Here is a 15,838-nt window from a genome sequence, read left to right on the forward strand (position 1 = left end):
ATTCACATTTCCTGTTCACATTTTCTGTAAGTTTGCAGTAATGTAACTCTTATATTTGCCCCTCTCATTCTTATCAAATGCCTTACCAATTTAAAACTAAATTAAGTTTTGAATTATTGATTAAAAACATTAAGCACTACATTTTTATTTTAACGTTTATTTTGACAAGGAGTCGATGTTGAGACCAAGGTCTATTTAACAGATGAGCCTTGTTTAGCACAACAATACACATCAAAATACAATATGCACCTTAAATGACACATTCATATACACATTAAAATAGACGTTATTATACACAACAATACACGTTAAGCAAACACAATCATAAACAGACACATTCTTCAGTGAAAAGGTCCCCTAACAGCCTAGAGGCACCAGTTCCTCCCATTCTAAAGTGTATTCTAGATCATTCCACACGTAAGGTGCAACAAAACTAGAAGCAGGTCTACCCAATCCAAAGGTTCTCATGCTATTTGTTGGTCAGGGATGTTCCATCAGCTTTCAGTAGCATATTAAAGACACTGATTGTAAATGTCAGAATTCATTTGTTTCATAAATAGTACAAAATATCTTTGTTGTGCCTAATCTGTTTGCCTGGCTAGAGCATTGTCTTATACAGAATACTGTTGAACTTCCAGCTCTGTACTGAAAGCTCTATGGTTTGTGTCCTTGAGTGTCAACTCAAAGACATTGAAAGGCATTTGATACTTCACATGCAATTTCTTGAGATGTATTAAATGACATAGTTTTCATGATGTTTAAGTGATTTTTCATATGTCTTTTAAAATCAAATGAAGTGCCTTTTTTGTTCAGGATTGTGTCCTCTTTCAATTTGTGCTCTCTGTATTGTATAAATGGTATAAATCATATATATATATATATATATATATATATATATATATAGTTTGTACTGTACCTATATAACAAAGCAATGAAAGGTATATATGCACTTTGCAATACTGTAACCGTTGTTTTCCCTGTTCTGTTCGGTATCCTACGTAATAGTAAGATGGAATAACACGCGGTGAGGGACGATTCTGAATAAGCTGAAGAATGCTGTCGATATATCTAAGCTTCTTAGATGGGAAGAAAAAAAAAAGTACACATATCTATTTTTAATGAACTCCCTATATTAATTGACATGCCTACATTGCTACACAACAAATGTACTGCAAGGTGTTTCAGTGGAATTTGACTTATTTATATTTCAAATACATGTCATAAAAATGTTTACTCTTATTTCCACTCATGTCTAACTTAACTGGCCGTCTGTAAATACGTTGTATAAACATTGTTATACTTCACTAAAAGACACCGACTCATCCATCAAAAGAATTCAGAACACACAAACTACTTTAATATGTACTGGCTGTAAGCACTGTGGGAGGTGAGTTAGGGGAAGTTGTAATGATATCAAGACTGACAAGCCACCCCAGTCAACCAGTTCCTTAACAACCCTTGAGTAGAGCGGACAGACATATAGACAGAGACCAACAGAGACAGTGAGAGGGACAGGATATGCTCTTCCTAGCCCTTTTCCTGGGCATCATGCTCTGCACAGCACAAGGTAAGCACATTAATCAATGTGAGACTGTAGGAAGTGTTTTAAAATCAGCTCCTTTGTTCTCTGAATATTGTTCAGAGGATGTGTCATGATTATTTTTAACCAACGAGACCTCATTTAAATCTCATGGTGCTGTCAATATTCACACAAATGTATCATATGTTCATGAGTTGTTTTGATTTTTTTGTTAAATACCAACTTTTTTTGTATTTTGCATGGATAAAATTGCCATCAAAACAGTCAAATATATTTGTTTAAAATATTTAACAGAATAGATACATGCAATTTAATCTTAATTACATTTTTATGACAATTCATCTTTTTTTCCCAAAAAATGTAACCATGGATGTAACAGAATTTGGACTCAAATGGATAAAATGTTACAGTGAGAGGCAGGTGTTTAGCTTTGTGGGTTCTGGCATCTGAGAGCAGGGGGGACAGGGGGGGGTCACAGGGGGTGGGGGGTAGACACAGAGCTAACAGAACATGTCCAGCTCCTGGTGGTTCCCCCCACTCCGCCGCCTCCCCAGAAAAAGCAGAAGTGAGAGTGGGATTGGGAAACAGGCACCCCGATGACCTGGATCCGTCCAGCAAGTCCCGAGCACAATGTGTTTCCTGGAGCTAGACGCTATCGGGGGTTCCGTTAAAAAATATTCCACATACAAAAAGACACATGCTTCAACCCTTCTTAGGAACACTCTCATTTCCCCTTTCTCCCTGAAAAAAAACACTCAAATATGAAATAGACAGAAAACCCTTTATTGCAAAAATAATTATCTCTGGTGACGTTGATGTGTACCAAGAAAATTATTTTTACTACCACCTTTCTATGGATGATACCTAAGGCATTGAAATTGAAATAACTCATAATTCACCATATGATAAAATGATATGTCAGTAACAGCAAATTACATAACTCTGGTACTGAAGTGTTGGCATCATGCCTGACAGAGGAGAAATTCAAGACGATGCGCTTCACTGATTCAAAGTAAGTGGATTGTTTGATGTCCATTTTAGTATTTTATACAATACAAGTGAAATACTGTGTTGTACAGTCAAATAAAATGTATTTTTTCTTGCAGGTTTGTTGCTTTGTATTAAAATGGGAAGTCTTCACTCAACAATGAGACAATGTGTTTTCACCCTCTTTCAGGTGACAAAGAACCCCCTGCCAGTGAACCAGTTGGCATGACCATGGGGGACCTTAAACCAGTCTTCCTCCCAGCCAACCCAGAGTTCAGTCAGGCTCCCCCAGACCCGGTGGTAGCCCCTACGTCTCTATGCTGTGGAGTGGATGAGCTGAAACAGTTACTCTCCCAACATACCCAGGACCAGCGAGAAGCTGCTAGCTGGAAAGGAGAGGTGGTCAAGGCGCTGTCTCAGCTGGTCCAGGAGCACAGAGAGGTGTCCAGCGGCCAGAGGGAGGTCATCAACCTTCTGAAAGCCATGAAGGACCAGGGAGCTCAGCACCTGAATAACCTGCAGAACCTGGGCAGACACCAGAGTCTTCTGGTGGAGAACCACCAGGCCCTGCTGCTGCAGGTGTCCCGCATCTCCACCCACCTCCAGGACCTGGCCAAGAAACCCAACGCTGCCAGCCAATGAGACGCTAAAATCTTAACCTGCATGAGACAGGCTGTCCAATCAGGAGGAATAAGCTTCATAACAAACTAAGCAGCAGTTCAATCCAGTTTCAGATTGTGGGCAATAACATGCTACTAAACCAAATTTGGTCAATAAGGCATACAATAGATAATGCATTGATCAAGTCAATTTGCTTGTATGGATTTAACAATTAACTGATGAACCAATCACAGTCTGATATCCCAATACTAAATCACATTAACTGATTTGTTTATTTTTTACTGTTTTAGATTATAACATCCATGATTGATTACCAATGTATAGTATCACTCTCTGAATTGCCTAAAAACCAAATAAACAGATTCAAAAAAGCAGTTATTTTACAAGTCTTCTTTGTGATGCGCCGCCATTTCCTGGTTGCTAAAATTCGAATACTTTACCTAATTTCAGTTAATGTGGCAAAACAAACAATGTAGAGAATCATGGTACAATCCAAACTGCAGTGAAATACAAACTAGAAAGTAAAAGACGCAAAAACTCAACTTAAGAATGGGAGGCATAGAAATAGAGCACATAGAACAGATATACTGCTTCTTAGACTTGCTTTCAACTGGAATTACAGATCTATAACTCACATTTCTTTGTGAGTTTGGTGGGGTCGCCCCAAAAAAGTTACATATCGTAGCTTTAAATTGTTCTTCCTCTTCTGTCCAAGGTAGATCCTGTTCTATCTATCTGTCCGGCTCTGCATTTGCTGCTGATGACTCAATTCCGTCTGACTATTACTCCACCCTCCTTATGCAAGGATGGATCAGTGTTATATTTTTCAGTGGAGGTCTTTAAAATGTTCAAAACATGTTCAACCCCCACCCTGAAAAACAACAATCTGTACAATAAACTGTTCACATATTTAGAAAAAATGTAATGATTGAAGTTGAAGATGAAGATGAAATATATAAACTGAATAAATACAAATCAGTGAGGCATCCACTTGGATATGTTCATCCCTGAGAAGATAGGTTTTAGAGTTACAGTGTAGTTCATGTCGAGGGGTGTTGGGTCTCCGTTTTAGAGTTACACATGTGATAATTCATTGAAATCTATTATTACCTTAGTCTATGTCTATATTCCATGAAACATGTGAGGAACATGTGATGGACATGTGAGGAAACATGTGATGGACATGTGAGGAAACATGTGATGGACATGTGAGGGATTGTTAATATTGATTGTTTATTCCTGGTTCTGTCTTTGGTTTGTTGACAGAGCGAAGTCCTCCAGTAATCAGGCTGAACTCTGTGTTGCTGAGGGAGGCTGAGAGGACTTTGCTTTTAGGAACGTCATTCACCTTGACCTGTGAGGGGGACAGCACAGCCACCTGGTCTACCACAGCGTTCAAAAGGAGGAACTCTAAACAGGGGAGTGTGATTACCACCAGGTACCTTACAGCAGACTACACTGGCACATACATGTGTGTGTATGACAACCAACCAGACCTGTTCTCAGAGGTCCACATCTATGTGAAAGGTAAGTGTTTTCATGACATGACATCTTTTATGGACGTTGAGAGTGGGAAACGCGCTCTAGAAATGATAAATTATTATTATCTGTCCAGATGCCAAAGTCACACACAACATTGTATGTTTATCAGCTAATATGTCACAAATTAAGTCAACATTGCTCAACCTGTTATGTTCCTTATAGATCCCAATAACGTCCTGGTAACCCCCCGCAACATGAGAGATGTTGAGGAGGGCGGGGATCTTCTCCTCTGTCAGCTGACAGACCCCAGTGCCACAGACATGTCCCTCCATATGGCCAACGGAGACCCAACACCCCCCGACATGAACTACACTGTCAATCCCAGGAGAGGGATCCTCATCAGACACCTTCTGACCAGCCACAGTGCAAACTACATCTGCAGCGCAAAGATCAATGGGGTCACAACACGCTCCAAAGACATCACTATCAATGTCGTTCAAAGTAAGATGAAGTAGATGTCTGTGCATTTTCTATTTTTTGGGACATTGCATTGAGGTTATTAGTCCCAAAGCATCTAAACACATCTACTTCTATGTGTCTGTTCCAGGGTTGCGTTGGCCACCGTCTGTGTTAATTGAGGTAGATGGGTATGTTAGTATTGTTGGAGAGGAGCTCCGCATCCCCTGCATCACCAGTAACCCTAACCACTTCTACAACGTCACCTGGAAACACTCCTCCCTCAAAGTAAGTTAAACAGTAACCTGTCCTCAATTTCTATCATTAAATCATATGTTTCCCATTTGCTTGTATGATACAGTATATGTCTGAAGATCTGAACTGATATGTTGTTTTTTATATTTTTTTTATATATGCAGGCATTGAACTTCTTTCAAACAGTAATAAAGGACAAGCAGGTCCACATCACCAGTACTGTGACTATCCCGGCTGTGACCATGTCTGACACAGGAAACTTCACCTGTACAGCCATGAATGAGGCTGGGGCCAGCAGGTCCACCATTTACCTGGAGGTCGTAGGTAAGCATTAGGGAAAGGGGGTGTTGATCTACCATCTAATATGTTTGGCTAGCATCTAATATGTTTGGCTAGCATCTAATATGTTTAGCTAGCATCTAATGTGTTTAGCTAGCATCTAATATGTTTGGCTAGCATCTAATATGTTTGGCTAGCATCTAATATGTTTGGCTAGCATCTAATATGTTTGGCTAACATCTAATATGTTTAGCTAGCATCTAATGTGTTTAGCTAGCATCTAATGTGTTTAGCTAGCATCTAATGTGTTTAGCTAGCATCTAATATGTTTGGCTAGCATCTAATATGTTTGGCTAACATGTAATATGTTTGGCTAACATGTAATATGTTTGGCTAACATGTAATATGTTTGGCTAGCATCTAATATGTTTGGCTAGCATCTAATATGTTTGGCTAACATGTAATATGTTTGGCTAACATGTAATGTGTTTGGCTAACATGTAATGTGTTTGGCTAGCATCTAATATGTTTGGCTAGCATCTAATATGTTTCGCTACATGGAAACATGTTTATGTAAGCCCGCGAGATCAGGATGGTAGTACAAGGCTAGTGTTGATCTCCACAAACACCAAACATGGAAACCTGTTTTAAAAGTGAAACTCAGCTCAACATCCTCAAAGGAAATTGTGGTGTGATAATTTAAAATGTTAAGTTTTGTTGAAATTTGTGATCAAAATAATGTTATCTTTAATGTTCTCTCTGTTTGTCTTTCTCCCTTCTTCAGATGAGCCTTACATTAGGTTTATACCCCGCCTGTCACCCAATCTATACCAGAATGGCTCCTTAGTCAATGTGAAAGAAGGGGAGAACCTTGAGATAAGCATTCTGATCGAGGCCTATCCCCAAATCAAGAAGCATTGGTGGGACGTGCCCATGTCTCACAGTCACAACATCTCCACTCATGGCGACACATGGACCACCCAAGACAATAACAGGTCATTATTTTCCCAATAATTACCCTGCTTCTGAATGTGTATACCACATCATTTCTAAAAGATGCTGAATAAATACAGGAGCCGGTGCTGTTATTTGATCCTGTCCTGTCATCCTGTAGGTACGAGAGCAGCCTGCTGCTACACAGAGTCAGGTCTGAGGAGAGGGGCCAGTACACCCTCCACACCAGGAGCACGCGCCTCAACAGCTCCATCACCTTCAATATCCAAGTCTACCGTAAGATCTCTTATTCCAATGTGACCGGTCACACCGACTATCAAACTAGAGAGAAAATATGGAGCAAAACTGTTCCGTGTATTGTGAGAGTGACGTGATGATGACTTACACAGTGTGATGCTGTCTGTCCTCTCTGACTGAGTAGAGAAACCCAGTGCGATGCTCAGACTGAAGAATTCTACCACCCTGATCTGCACCTCCTCTGGATACCCAGCTCCCACAATCCTCTGGTACCAGTGCCCAGGAATACAAAGCACGTAGGTGTAAAAACTGCTGATGTAAAAAAGGACTCTATATACTCAATTTGATTGATTGTAGGTTCTCTAACTGGATAACAATAAGCCAAGAGTTTTGCACAGTAAAATATGCAGAGAGAGCTGTTTCACTCTTAAATGAAATAGGCCTACTGTCTCTGCTCATCATGACGTTCCTCTGTGTTCAGGTGTGATGCGGACAATGACACCGTGGAGGTGCAGCCTCTCTTCACCAGCACCATGGAGGTGCAGAGTGAGCTGACCCTCAGTCCCTCAACTGAGGAGTTCACAGTGGAGTGTGTCACCTTTAACTTTGCTGGCAAAAATCGGGACATCTTCATATCGCGTAAGACGGCCATTACAGCTATATAGTATACTGCACAAACAAACGTTTTGTGAGATTCTCACATGGCGCCGGTGGTCTCTTACTATGACTAGTACTGAAACAGCCACCGGTAGTGTTATTTCTCATTTTCCTGTTCAGTATTGAATAATGTCATGAGCTGACTTCAAGGGCATTCAAATGTACTGTGTTGTTTGCTATGTTTTAGATGTTGTTGCTGCCACTTCAAAAACATTTGTAACGTCCGAGCTGTTCACCCCCACTCTCATTGGAGCCACCAGCACATCAGCCCTTCTGTTCCTTCTGCTTGTCATCGTTCTGTACAAATACAAGCAGGTGAGCTGCATTTACTGACTCGTTCATTGGCTTTCACTGCTCAAATACATTGGCAGTTAGACCATTACACAACATATGTTTTCTCCCATAGAAACCCAAATATGAAGTCCGGTGGAAGATCATGGAGGCCAACGATGGGAATAACTACACCTTTATTGACCCGACTCAACTTCCTTATAACAAGAAGTGGGAGTTCCCTCGTGATAAGCTGAGGCTTGGTATGTTTTATTGTCGTTTTGGGGGTTGAAACAGACATCAGTACATGAAACAGTAATGCCCGACTCTTCCAGGCCAGATTCTGGGAGCAGGGGCTTTTGGGAAAGTTGTGGAGGCCACTGCCTATGGTCTGGGGACCGATGACAACATGACCACCCGTGTGGCAGTAAAGATGCTCAAGCGTGAGTTAGCCTCCTCATACTGTTCGTAAACATCTTTAACCCTGCAGCATTGCTTTTAATTTACAGAAGGAAGTCAAAATGATTGTACAATACATAACTGCTATTGGATACATGCTGGCATGAAAGTAGTTCCCATCATAGATGAAGCAGTATCTCAGTAAATGCAATAATGAAAGAGCTGCTACTCCTCCTCAGCAAGCGCCCACTCAGAGGAGAGAGAAGCTCTGATGTCAGAACTGAAGATCCTCAGTCACCTGGGATGTCATGACAACATTGTTAACCTGTTGGGGGCGTGTACTCAAGGAGGTGCGACAAACTCTTTTCTGTACTTGCATTTCCATAGAAGAAGGTAACATGACTTGTTGGGTGAGTTTCATTAGTTAACCAAATAGGTCATCTCATTGTTGTGTTCGACCACAGGCCCAATGCTGATGATCACAGAGTACTGTAGCCATGGCGACCTGCTGAACTTCCTGCGTGGCAAGGCCAAGCTGTTCCTGGACTCCATCCTGAGTGGACCTGGGATTCCAGAGGTTCCAGGGAATAGTGATCACTACAAGAACACATGTAGCCAGGAGTCTCGTGTCAGGAGGTGGGCTGAACGATCACTAACACGCCTCTAGTCTCAACTCACTCTCCTTTCTCCATTCTCCCACCAGACATGGTTTCTGGGTTAGTGAAAGTGCACCAAAACGAGAAATGAGAAATAGATGTGAGGCACAAGTTTCAGTCTCCACACATGTTTTATATACCGTCAACCAGGTGACAACGCTTTGTATTCATCTAGCCAGTGACCTCTCCTGCCCTCATTTTATGCATTGCTCTCTGTGGTGCCGTATCAAAATCTACATTCTATACTAACAAGGCATTCATGCCTCTTGACGCACGTTATCACTGACCGTAAATTTTAATTTCTAAACAGAATACACTGAGTGTACAAAACATTAGAAACACCAGAACAGCCTCAATTGGTCGGGGTATGGACTCTACAAGGTGTTGAAAGCATTCCAAAGGGTTGCCTGGCCCACGTCGACTCCAATGCTTCCCACAGTTGTGTCAAGTTGGCTGGATGTCCTTTTGGTGGTGGACCATTCTTGATACACACGGGAAACTGTTGAGCGTGAAAAACACAGCAGCGTTGCAGTTCTTGACACAAACCGGTGCACCTGGCACCTACTACCACACCCTGTTCAAAGGCGCTTCATCGCCTGAATGGCACACATACACAATCCATGTCTCAAGGCTTAAAAATCCTTCTTTAACCTGTCTCCTCCCCTTCATCTACACTGATGTAAGTATATTTAAGAAGTGACATCACTAAGGGATCATAGCGTTCACCTGGATTCACCTGGTCAGTCTATGTCATGGTAAGAGCAGGTGTTCTTAATGTTTAGTCCACTCAGTGTACCTGTCCAGTGTAGACCGTAGAGTAACCTCTCAGTCCTTTATGTGTCTGCAGTGACAGTGGGATCTCCTGCTCCAGCTCAGACAACTACCAGGACATGCATCCAGCGCGGAGGCCCAAATACTGCCCTATGGGTAATTAACATCCATCTACACACGGCAGTAACACGGAGAGGGTTGTGGAGTGGAAGGGCGTTATACACCCTTCCTCGATCTTTCTCTCTGTCTCTCTGCTAGGTTATGGAGTGAAGGGTGGTAAATATACACTGTTAAGTGTCATATAGTCTCTCTCTTCCTCTCTCTCTCTCCGTCACAGGTTCTTTATGTAAGGATCCAGAGACAGACACCTGGTTGCTGGACATAGAAGACTTGTTGAGGGTCTCCTATCAGGTGGCTCAGGGAATGGACTTCCTTGCATCCAAAAACGTAATAGAAAAATGGAATTGTAATTTAAAGTCAACTCATGTAGTGTAACATGCAGACTGACACATGACTATATGAGTGAAACCAATGTTGTCTTTGCAGTGCATTCACAGGGACGTGGCTGCTAGGAACGTCCTATTGACCGATGGCCACGTGGCTAAGATCTGCGACTTTGGGCTCGCTCGAGACATCGAGAATGACTCCAACTATGTGGTGAAAGGAAATGTGAGTTAATAAAACAATATAAATAAATCACTTTAGTTAAGGAATCTCAGATTCTCCAATGATTGTGAACTATGTTTCTCCCCAGGCCCGTCTGCCAGTGAAGTGGATGTCCCCCGAGAGCATCTTTGACTGTGTGTACACAGTGCAGAGTGATGTCTGGTCCTATGGGATACTGCTGTGGGAGGTCTTCTCTCTGGGTGGGTCTTTCTGGCACTTAGCATGGGTGCCAGTCTGTCTGTTCGCTTGCCAATGAAAATGAAGTCGGCAAAAGCACAAACAGATCTGGGATCAGGCTAGGTCACTCTGGCACGTGATGACAAAAATGATGTCTTATGTTGAATCAAAGTCTTTTAGAAAAAAAAAATATATATTTTTTCATAAATGTTTTGTTGTTATTTCTAGGTAAGAGCCCATACCCTAATATTGTGGTGGACACCCGGTTTTACAAGATGATCAAAGATGGATGCCACATGTCACAGCCGGACTTTGCCCCTCCAGAGATGTGAGTATTATACCTCAAGATCGGCGAAAATAGATGATGTAACCTGACAACCTGCTGCAGTATCTGAAACTGAGAGTTCTCCTCAGATACACCATCATGAAGATGTGTTGGAACATGGAACCAACAGTGCGTCCAACCTTCAGTACCATTGGTCAGCTTATCCAGAGTCTACTGCCTGACCAGCCTGACCAGGTCAGATGGACTTAAGTGACCCACTGTAGAGTCTTTTTACATTTTACATTTACAGTCTCTCACTTAGCATTCCGCTAACCTCTTCTTATTTCCTAAAGCAGGATTTTCTGTACTCCTAAAATGTATTTAGAAGTAAGAATAATATCATTTTGTGGATGAAATTTTTTTGGGGACATCAACACTTTTAATTTGACACAAAGTATCCTTTCTTCTGCCAGACCTACAGGAATGTCCAGGATAAGACGCCACAGCAGGAGTCAGGAGAGCAGAGTGGCCAAGCTAAGATTAGTGAGGATTGTGATCAGACACTGAACCACGAAGAAGAGGAACAGCCCCTGATGATGAGGAATAACAACTACCAGATCTGCTGAGAGCACATCAGGCCATCCTCCATTACCATACGTTCATAGATGACTGTCTGCCGGTCATAGCCAAGAGTTGGATGGACCAGACACACCAAATGATCCAAATGTCTTGACTCTCACTGTACAGAACATGGTTTTAGTGTCATACAGTACCTTTTTTTTTTACGAAGTACAAAGTCAAGTTCCAGTCAGCAACAACCGTTTTAAAAGGAACTAAGCATGTATGCCTTGAACATTTTATGTACAGAAAATGACCATAACCCCGGACATTATTCTACCCATTTAACTTTTATATTTACACAGATCAAGATATTTTACAAACTCTGATCGGACTGTGACAACTTAATGCCAGTAGCTATGCATGGGTAAAAAAATCCCTAGGGGAACCCAAGTCGGGGAGAAAAAAACAACATATTACAACCTGTGTGTTGTGATAATTGCATTATTTGCTCTATAACCTGTTAGTTCATATGCCTTGACACCGTGATATATAGGTCTGAGGCCGAGACGATAAGAAAATACAGTGGAAGAATAAATTCAACCACACTTTTGTTTAATCACAAAACCTCTGTTTATGCAACTAGAAAAAAACATGTTGACTCACCCTACTTGTAGAGAAACACCAACGCCATCCTCCTCTTTTCCATGTTGAGGAAACGGTCTATGACTCCGTCATACAGTACACGCTTTTAGTTGTCCTAGGCTACCTGGCTAAAACGTTTGCTCGCTAGCCTAACAATGACAATGTGGTGCAACAATTCAAGTTGTTTCTGTCAAGGACGTTTTGCTTTTGCTGTGATGTTATTTGTGTAAAGCAAATCCAAGCTGGCTTCCATTGATGCTTTTTTTTGTGCGCCAGGACCATTCACAGTTGAGCTCACTCAGTTTAGCTCACCGTTGATTGTCTATTATTTCATTTTAATTTTTATCAAGAGAGGTCGAATGCTGTATTCCCTTGCATTCAATGCAACGTCATAGTCTTTTTGACCAGACAGCATCGGATAGATGAGCTACACATAGAGACAGAGGGGCGCTGTTTGGCTCGCTCGGATGCTTTCTCTGGCGGGACACACTCAGCCTCTCGCGACTGGAAAGAAAACGATGAAACACAGACAGATGAAAGGAAATTGTTTTAGGTTTTTTTCTTGGTACGTTTTTGTTGGTGAAGCCTGCCATGAAAACTGCTTAGTGAGCCACTGCTTTAATGCATCTCTTTAAAAAGGATTGGAGAATGGAGGCACTTACATATGCTGTTTCATTTGTTTCCCAATACTCCCAAGTTCTCAACATCAGGTCTACTGAACTGAGATCAACGTTTCAGCCTAAGAAACACAAGTTACTGCGAAAACGTTTTTATATTATGTTTTGTGTTTAGCCGGTGTGTAGCCTTGGCTTCACAATTCATTTTGAACACGTTTTGCTGTTTTGGAGATTAGTTTTGTTTTGGTTTGGCTCGTTCCAAAGGGATGAGAGTTAAAGAAATGTACAGTACCAGTCAAAAGTTTGGACACACCTACTCATTCAAGGGTTTTTCTTTATTTTTACTATTTTCTACATTGTATAATAGTAGTGAAGACATGAAAACTAGGAAATAACACATGGAATCATGTAGTATCCAAAAAAAGTGTTTCATATTTCAGATTCTTTAAAGTAGCCAATCTTTGCCTTGGTGACAGCTTTGCACAATGTTGGCATTTTCTCAACCAGCTTCATGAGGTAGTCACCTGGAATGCATTTCAATTAACAATTGTGCCTTGTTAAAAGTTAATTTGTGGAATTTCTTTCCTTCTTAATTTGTTTGAGCCAATCAGTTGTGTTGTGACAAGGTAGTACACAGAAGATAGCCCTATTTTGTAAAGGACCAAGTCCATATTATGGCAAGAACAGCTCAAATAATCAAAGAGAAACGACAGTCCATCATTGCTTTAAGACATGAAGGTCAGTCAATCCAGAACATTTCAAGAACTTGATTTGTTTAACACTTTCTTGGTTACTACATGATTCCATATGTGTTATTGCATAGTTTTGATATCTTTTGATATCTTCACTACTATTCTACAATGTAGAAAATAAAGAAAGAAAAACCCTTGAATGAGTAGGTTTGTCCAAACTTTTGACCGGTATTGTACGTCTATTATTATGAATTGTAGCAACATATTTTCCCTATTAAAAGTGCTTGTAACAATGAAACAAAACCATTACTGCATTTTTGGTCTTGCCTTGAGTGTAAGAACATTTTACCAATGCATGGAAATGTACTGTAACTATGTAATCAAATAAAAAGGTTTTCAAAGAGCAATAAGCTCAAATTAATTTCCTGCCTTCTATGAATTCCTTATACCAGGTCATAATACCTGGAGTATCATATATTCCCTGCAAAGTTATTCTAGGCTACTATACATTTCTTTGACCCCATAGCCACTCATGGTAAAGGGTATGTTTTCCATGCACACCTACCCAAAATATTCTTACATATATATACAATTTCGGAGAAGCAAACCCATTTATTTTTACTATCAGGAAGTGCTGAGTTTGCCCTCATTTCTTGAAAAACAAGAACCTAGACATTGCATAAACATTCAAGTTACTTCTCCTGCTAAACTATTTTGCAATTCTGGAAGATGACACATACCCCTTCATAACCACAAAAACAAACCATAAAAAGTAAAAATGCACAAGAGAGATTGGATGTAAAAAGAGTACAAATGATTGATGACAAACCACAGACGAACAACTGTAATTTATGCTGATCTTTTATGAACAGTTGCCCTACTATAACCATTAACGGTATGTGACTGTGTATACCACTAGGGAGCAGCACCATTGCACACAATTTAACAAAGCTCTAAGAAACTAGCCACCCAGCTACATCTCAATATGTTGCCTAAGGTGACGTAGCCTCATAATTACCAGACTGATGCCCGTTAGCCATTCAGCGAACATTCATGTAAGCTCGCGTGATCAGGCTGCTTGCGAGGCTAAAGGTTACATGCAACTTCTCACAGATTGATCCTCACCAACATCCTCTCACTGTGAGATATCACTCTTATTTCTCATTCTATTACATCCTTAACTTTAGACTAACTTGATAACAACTTTAGACTAACCTGATAACAACTTTAGACTAACTTTAGACGAACTTTAGAGTAACGTTGGACTATATTGAGACTAACCTGGGACTAACATGAGACTAACCTGGGACTAACTTGAGACTAAAATTAGACTAAACTGAGACTACCCTGATAATAACTTTAGATTAATCTGAGACTGACCTGATAATGATTTGAGACTAACCTGAGACTAACGTTAGACTAACCTGATAATAGCTTAAAACTAACTTCAAACTAACCTGAGACTACTTTTAGACTAACCTGATAATAACTTTAGACTAATGTTATGTTCCCCAGCAAGAGAACCAAATAATGTCACTCGAAGAGAAGGGGGAACTAACAAAGAGTCAGTAACCACAACCAAAACGAAACAGATGGCGTTTTAGGAGGGGTTCTGGAAGACACTCGTAGGAGTGTCCACAGAAAGTTGACTAGCAAAAGCAACTAGGGCCTAAAATACACCCACCATGAGCACCCACAAAATTTGCCCAAGAACAGGCAAACAAAATTAAAACCCACACCAAACTTAAAGACAGGAAGTAAAAGAAATAGTGGAGCAAAATCGAAAATAGAATAAGGGTTGTTTGTCTAGAAATCAAATAGGGAGAGCCAACTAAAGGTGAAACACATTCTGACTAAATAGATGACAAGCCAGCACAGGTGTAACCCATACTGACTAAAGAGGTGACAAGCCAGCACAGGTGTAACCCATACTGACTAAAGAGGTGACAGCAATTGGTGCGACCCACAACCAACAGAAAACAACTTCCATTTCAGAATATTATCAATTTAAATGTGTCGCCATTTCCAGCATAAACGTGGTGTCTACTGTCTGTCAACACTTAAATACCAGACAAACAGCCACATTTGTATTTATATATATAAATAGTACCAGTCAAAAGTTTGGACACACCTACTCATTCAATGGTTTTTCTTTATTTGTACTATTTTCTACATTGTAGAAAAGTAGTGAAGATATCAAAACTATGCAATAACACACTTGATAACAAGTTCAAACAGGTGCCATTAATACAGGTAACAAATGGAGGACAGAGGAGCCTCTTAAAGAATAAGTTACAGATCTGTGAGAGACAGAAATCTTGCTTGTTTGTAGGTGACCAAATACTTATTTTCCACCATAATTTGCAAATTAATTCATTAAAAATCCTACAATGTGATTTTCTGGATTTTTTTTCCTCATTTTGTCTGTCATAGTTGAAGTGTACCTATGATGAAAATTACAGGCCTCTCTCATCTTTTTAAGTGGGAGAACTTGCACAATTGGTGGCTGACTAAATACTTTTTTGCCCCACTGTAAGGCTGTAACTTAACAAAATGTGGAAAAAGTCAAGTGGTCTGAATACTTTCCAAATGCACTCTACATGGATGAACGCTTCACAGCAGACTGGAACCATTTAACTCCGTTTTGTTTGTAG

At 40.5% G+C, this 15,838-nt stretch overlaps 1 protein-coding gene across 2 annotated transcripts; it reads left to right on the forward strand.

The window, feature by feature from the left end:
- Nucleotides 1-1,394: 1,394 nt before the first annotated feature.
- LOC100136950 (macrophage colony stimulating factor receptor-like) lies at nucleotides 1,395-13,605 on the forward strand. 2 transcript variants are annotated; one of them, XR_016493128.1, is made up of 21 exons: nucleotides 1,395-1,567; nucleotides 4,415-4,675; nucleotides 4,853-5,131; nucleotides 5,238-5,374; nucleotides 5,506-5,665; nucleotides 6,405-6,615; nucleotides 6,735-6,850; nucleotides 6,996-7,107; nucleotides 7,293-7,450; nucleotides 7,656-7,783; nucleotides 7,875-8,001; nucleotides 8,074-8,181; nucleotides 8,377-8,487; nucleotides 8,602-8,773; nucleotides 9,104-9,720; nucleotides 9,902-10,011; nucleotides 10,111-10,233; nucleotides 10,319-10,430; nucleotides 10,636-10,735; nucleotides 10,822-10,927; nucleotides 11,146-13,605. XR_016493128.1 is itself a non-coding variant. In NM_001124739.1 (21 exon segments), coding segments are annotated over 21 exon segments (2,913 nt in total). In that variant the 5' UTR covers nucleotides 1,498-1,518; the 3' UTR covers nucleotides 11,299-11,350.
- The last annotated feature ends 2,233 nt before the right edge of the window (nucleotides 13,606-15,838 follow it).

The sequence above is a fragment of the Oncorhynchus mykiss genome, chromosome 29, assembly GCF_057628025.1.
Source record: "Oncorhynchus mykiss isolate SJ-2025 chromosome 29, ASM5762802v1, whole genome shotgun sequence".
In the NCBI taxonomy this organism is placed as follows: domain Eukaryota; kingdom Metazoa; phylum Chordata; class Actinopteri; order Salmoniformes; family Salmonidae; genus Oncorhynchus; species Oncorhynchus mykiss.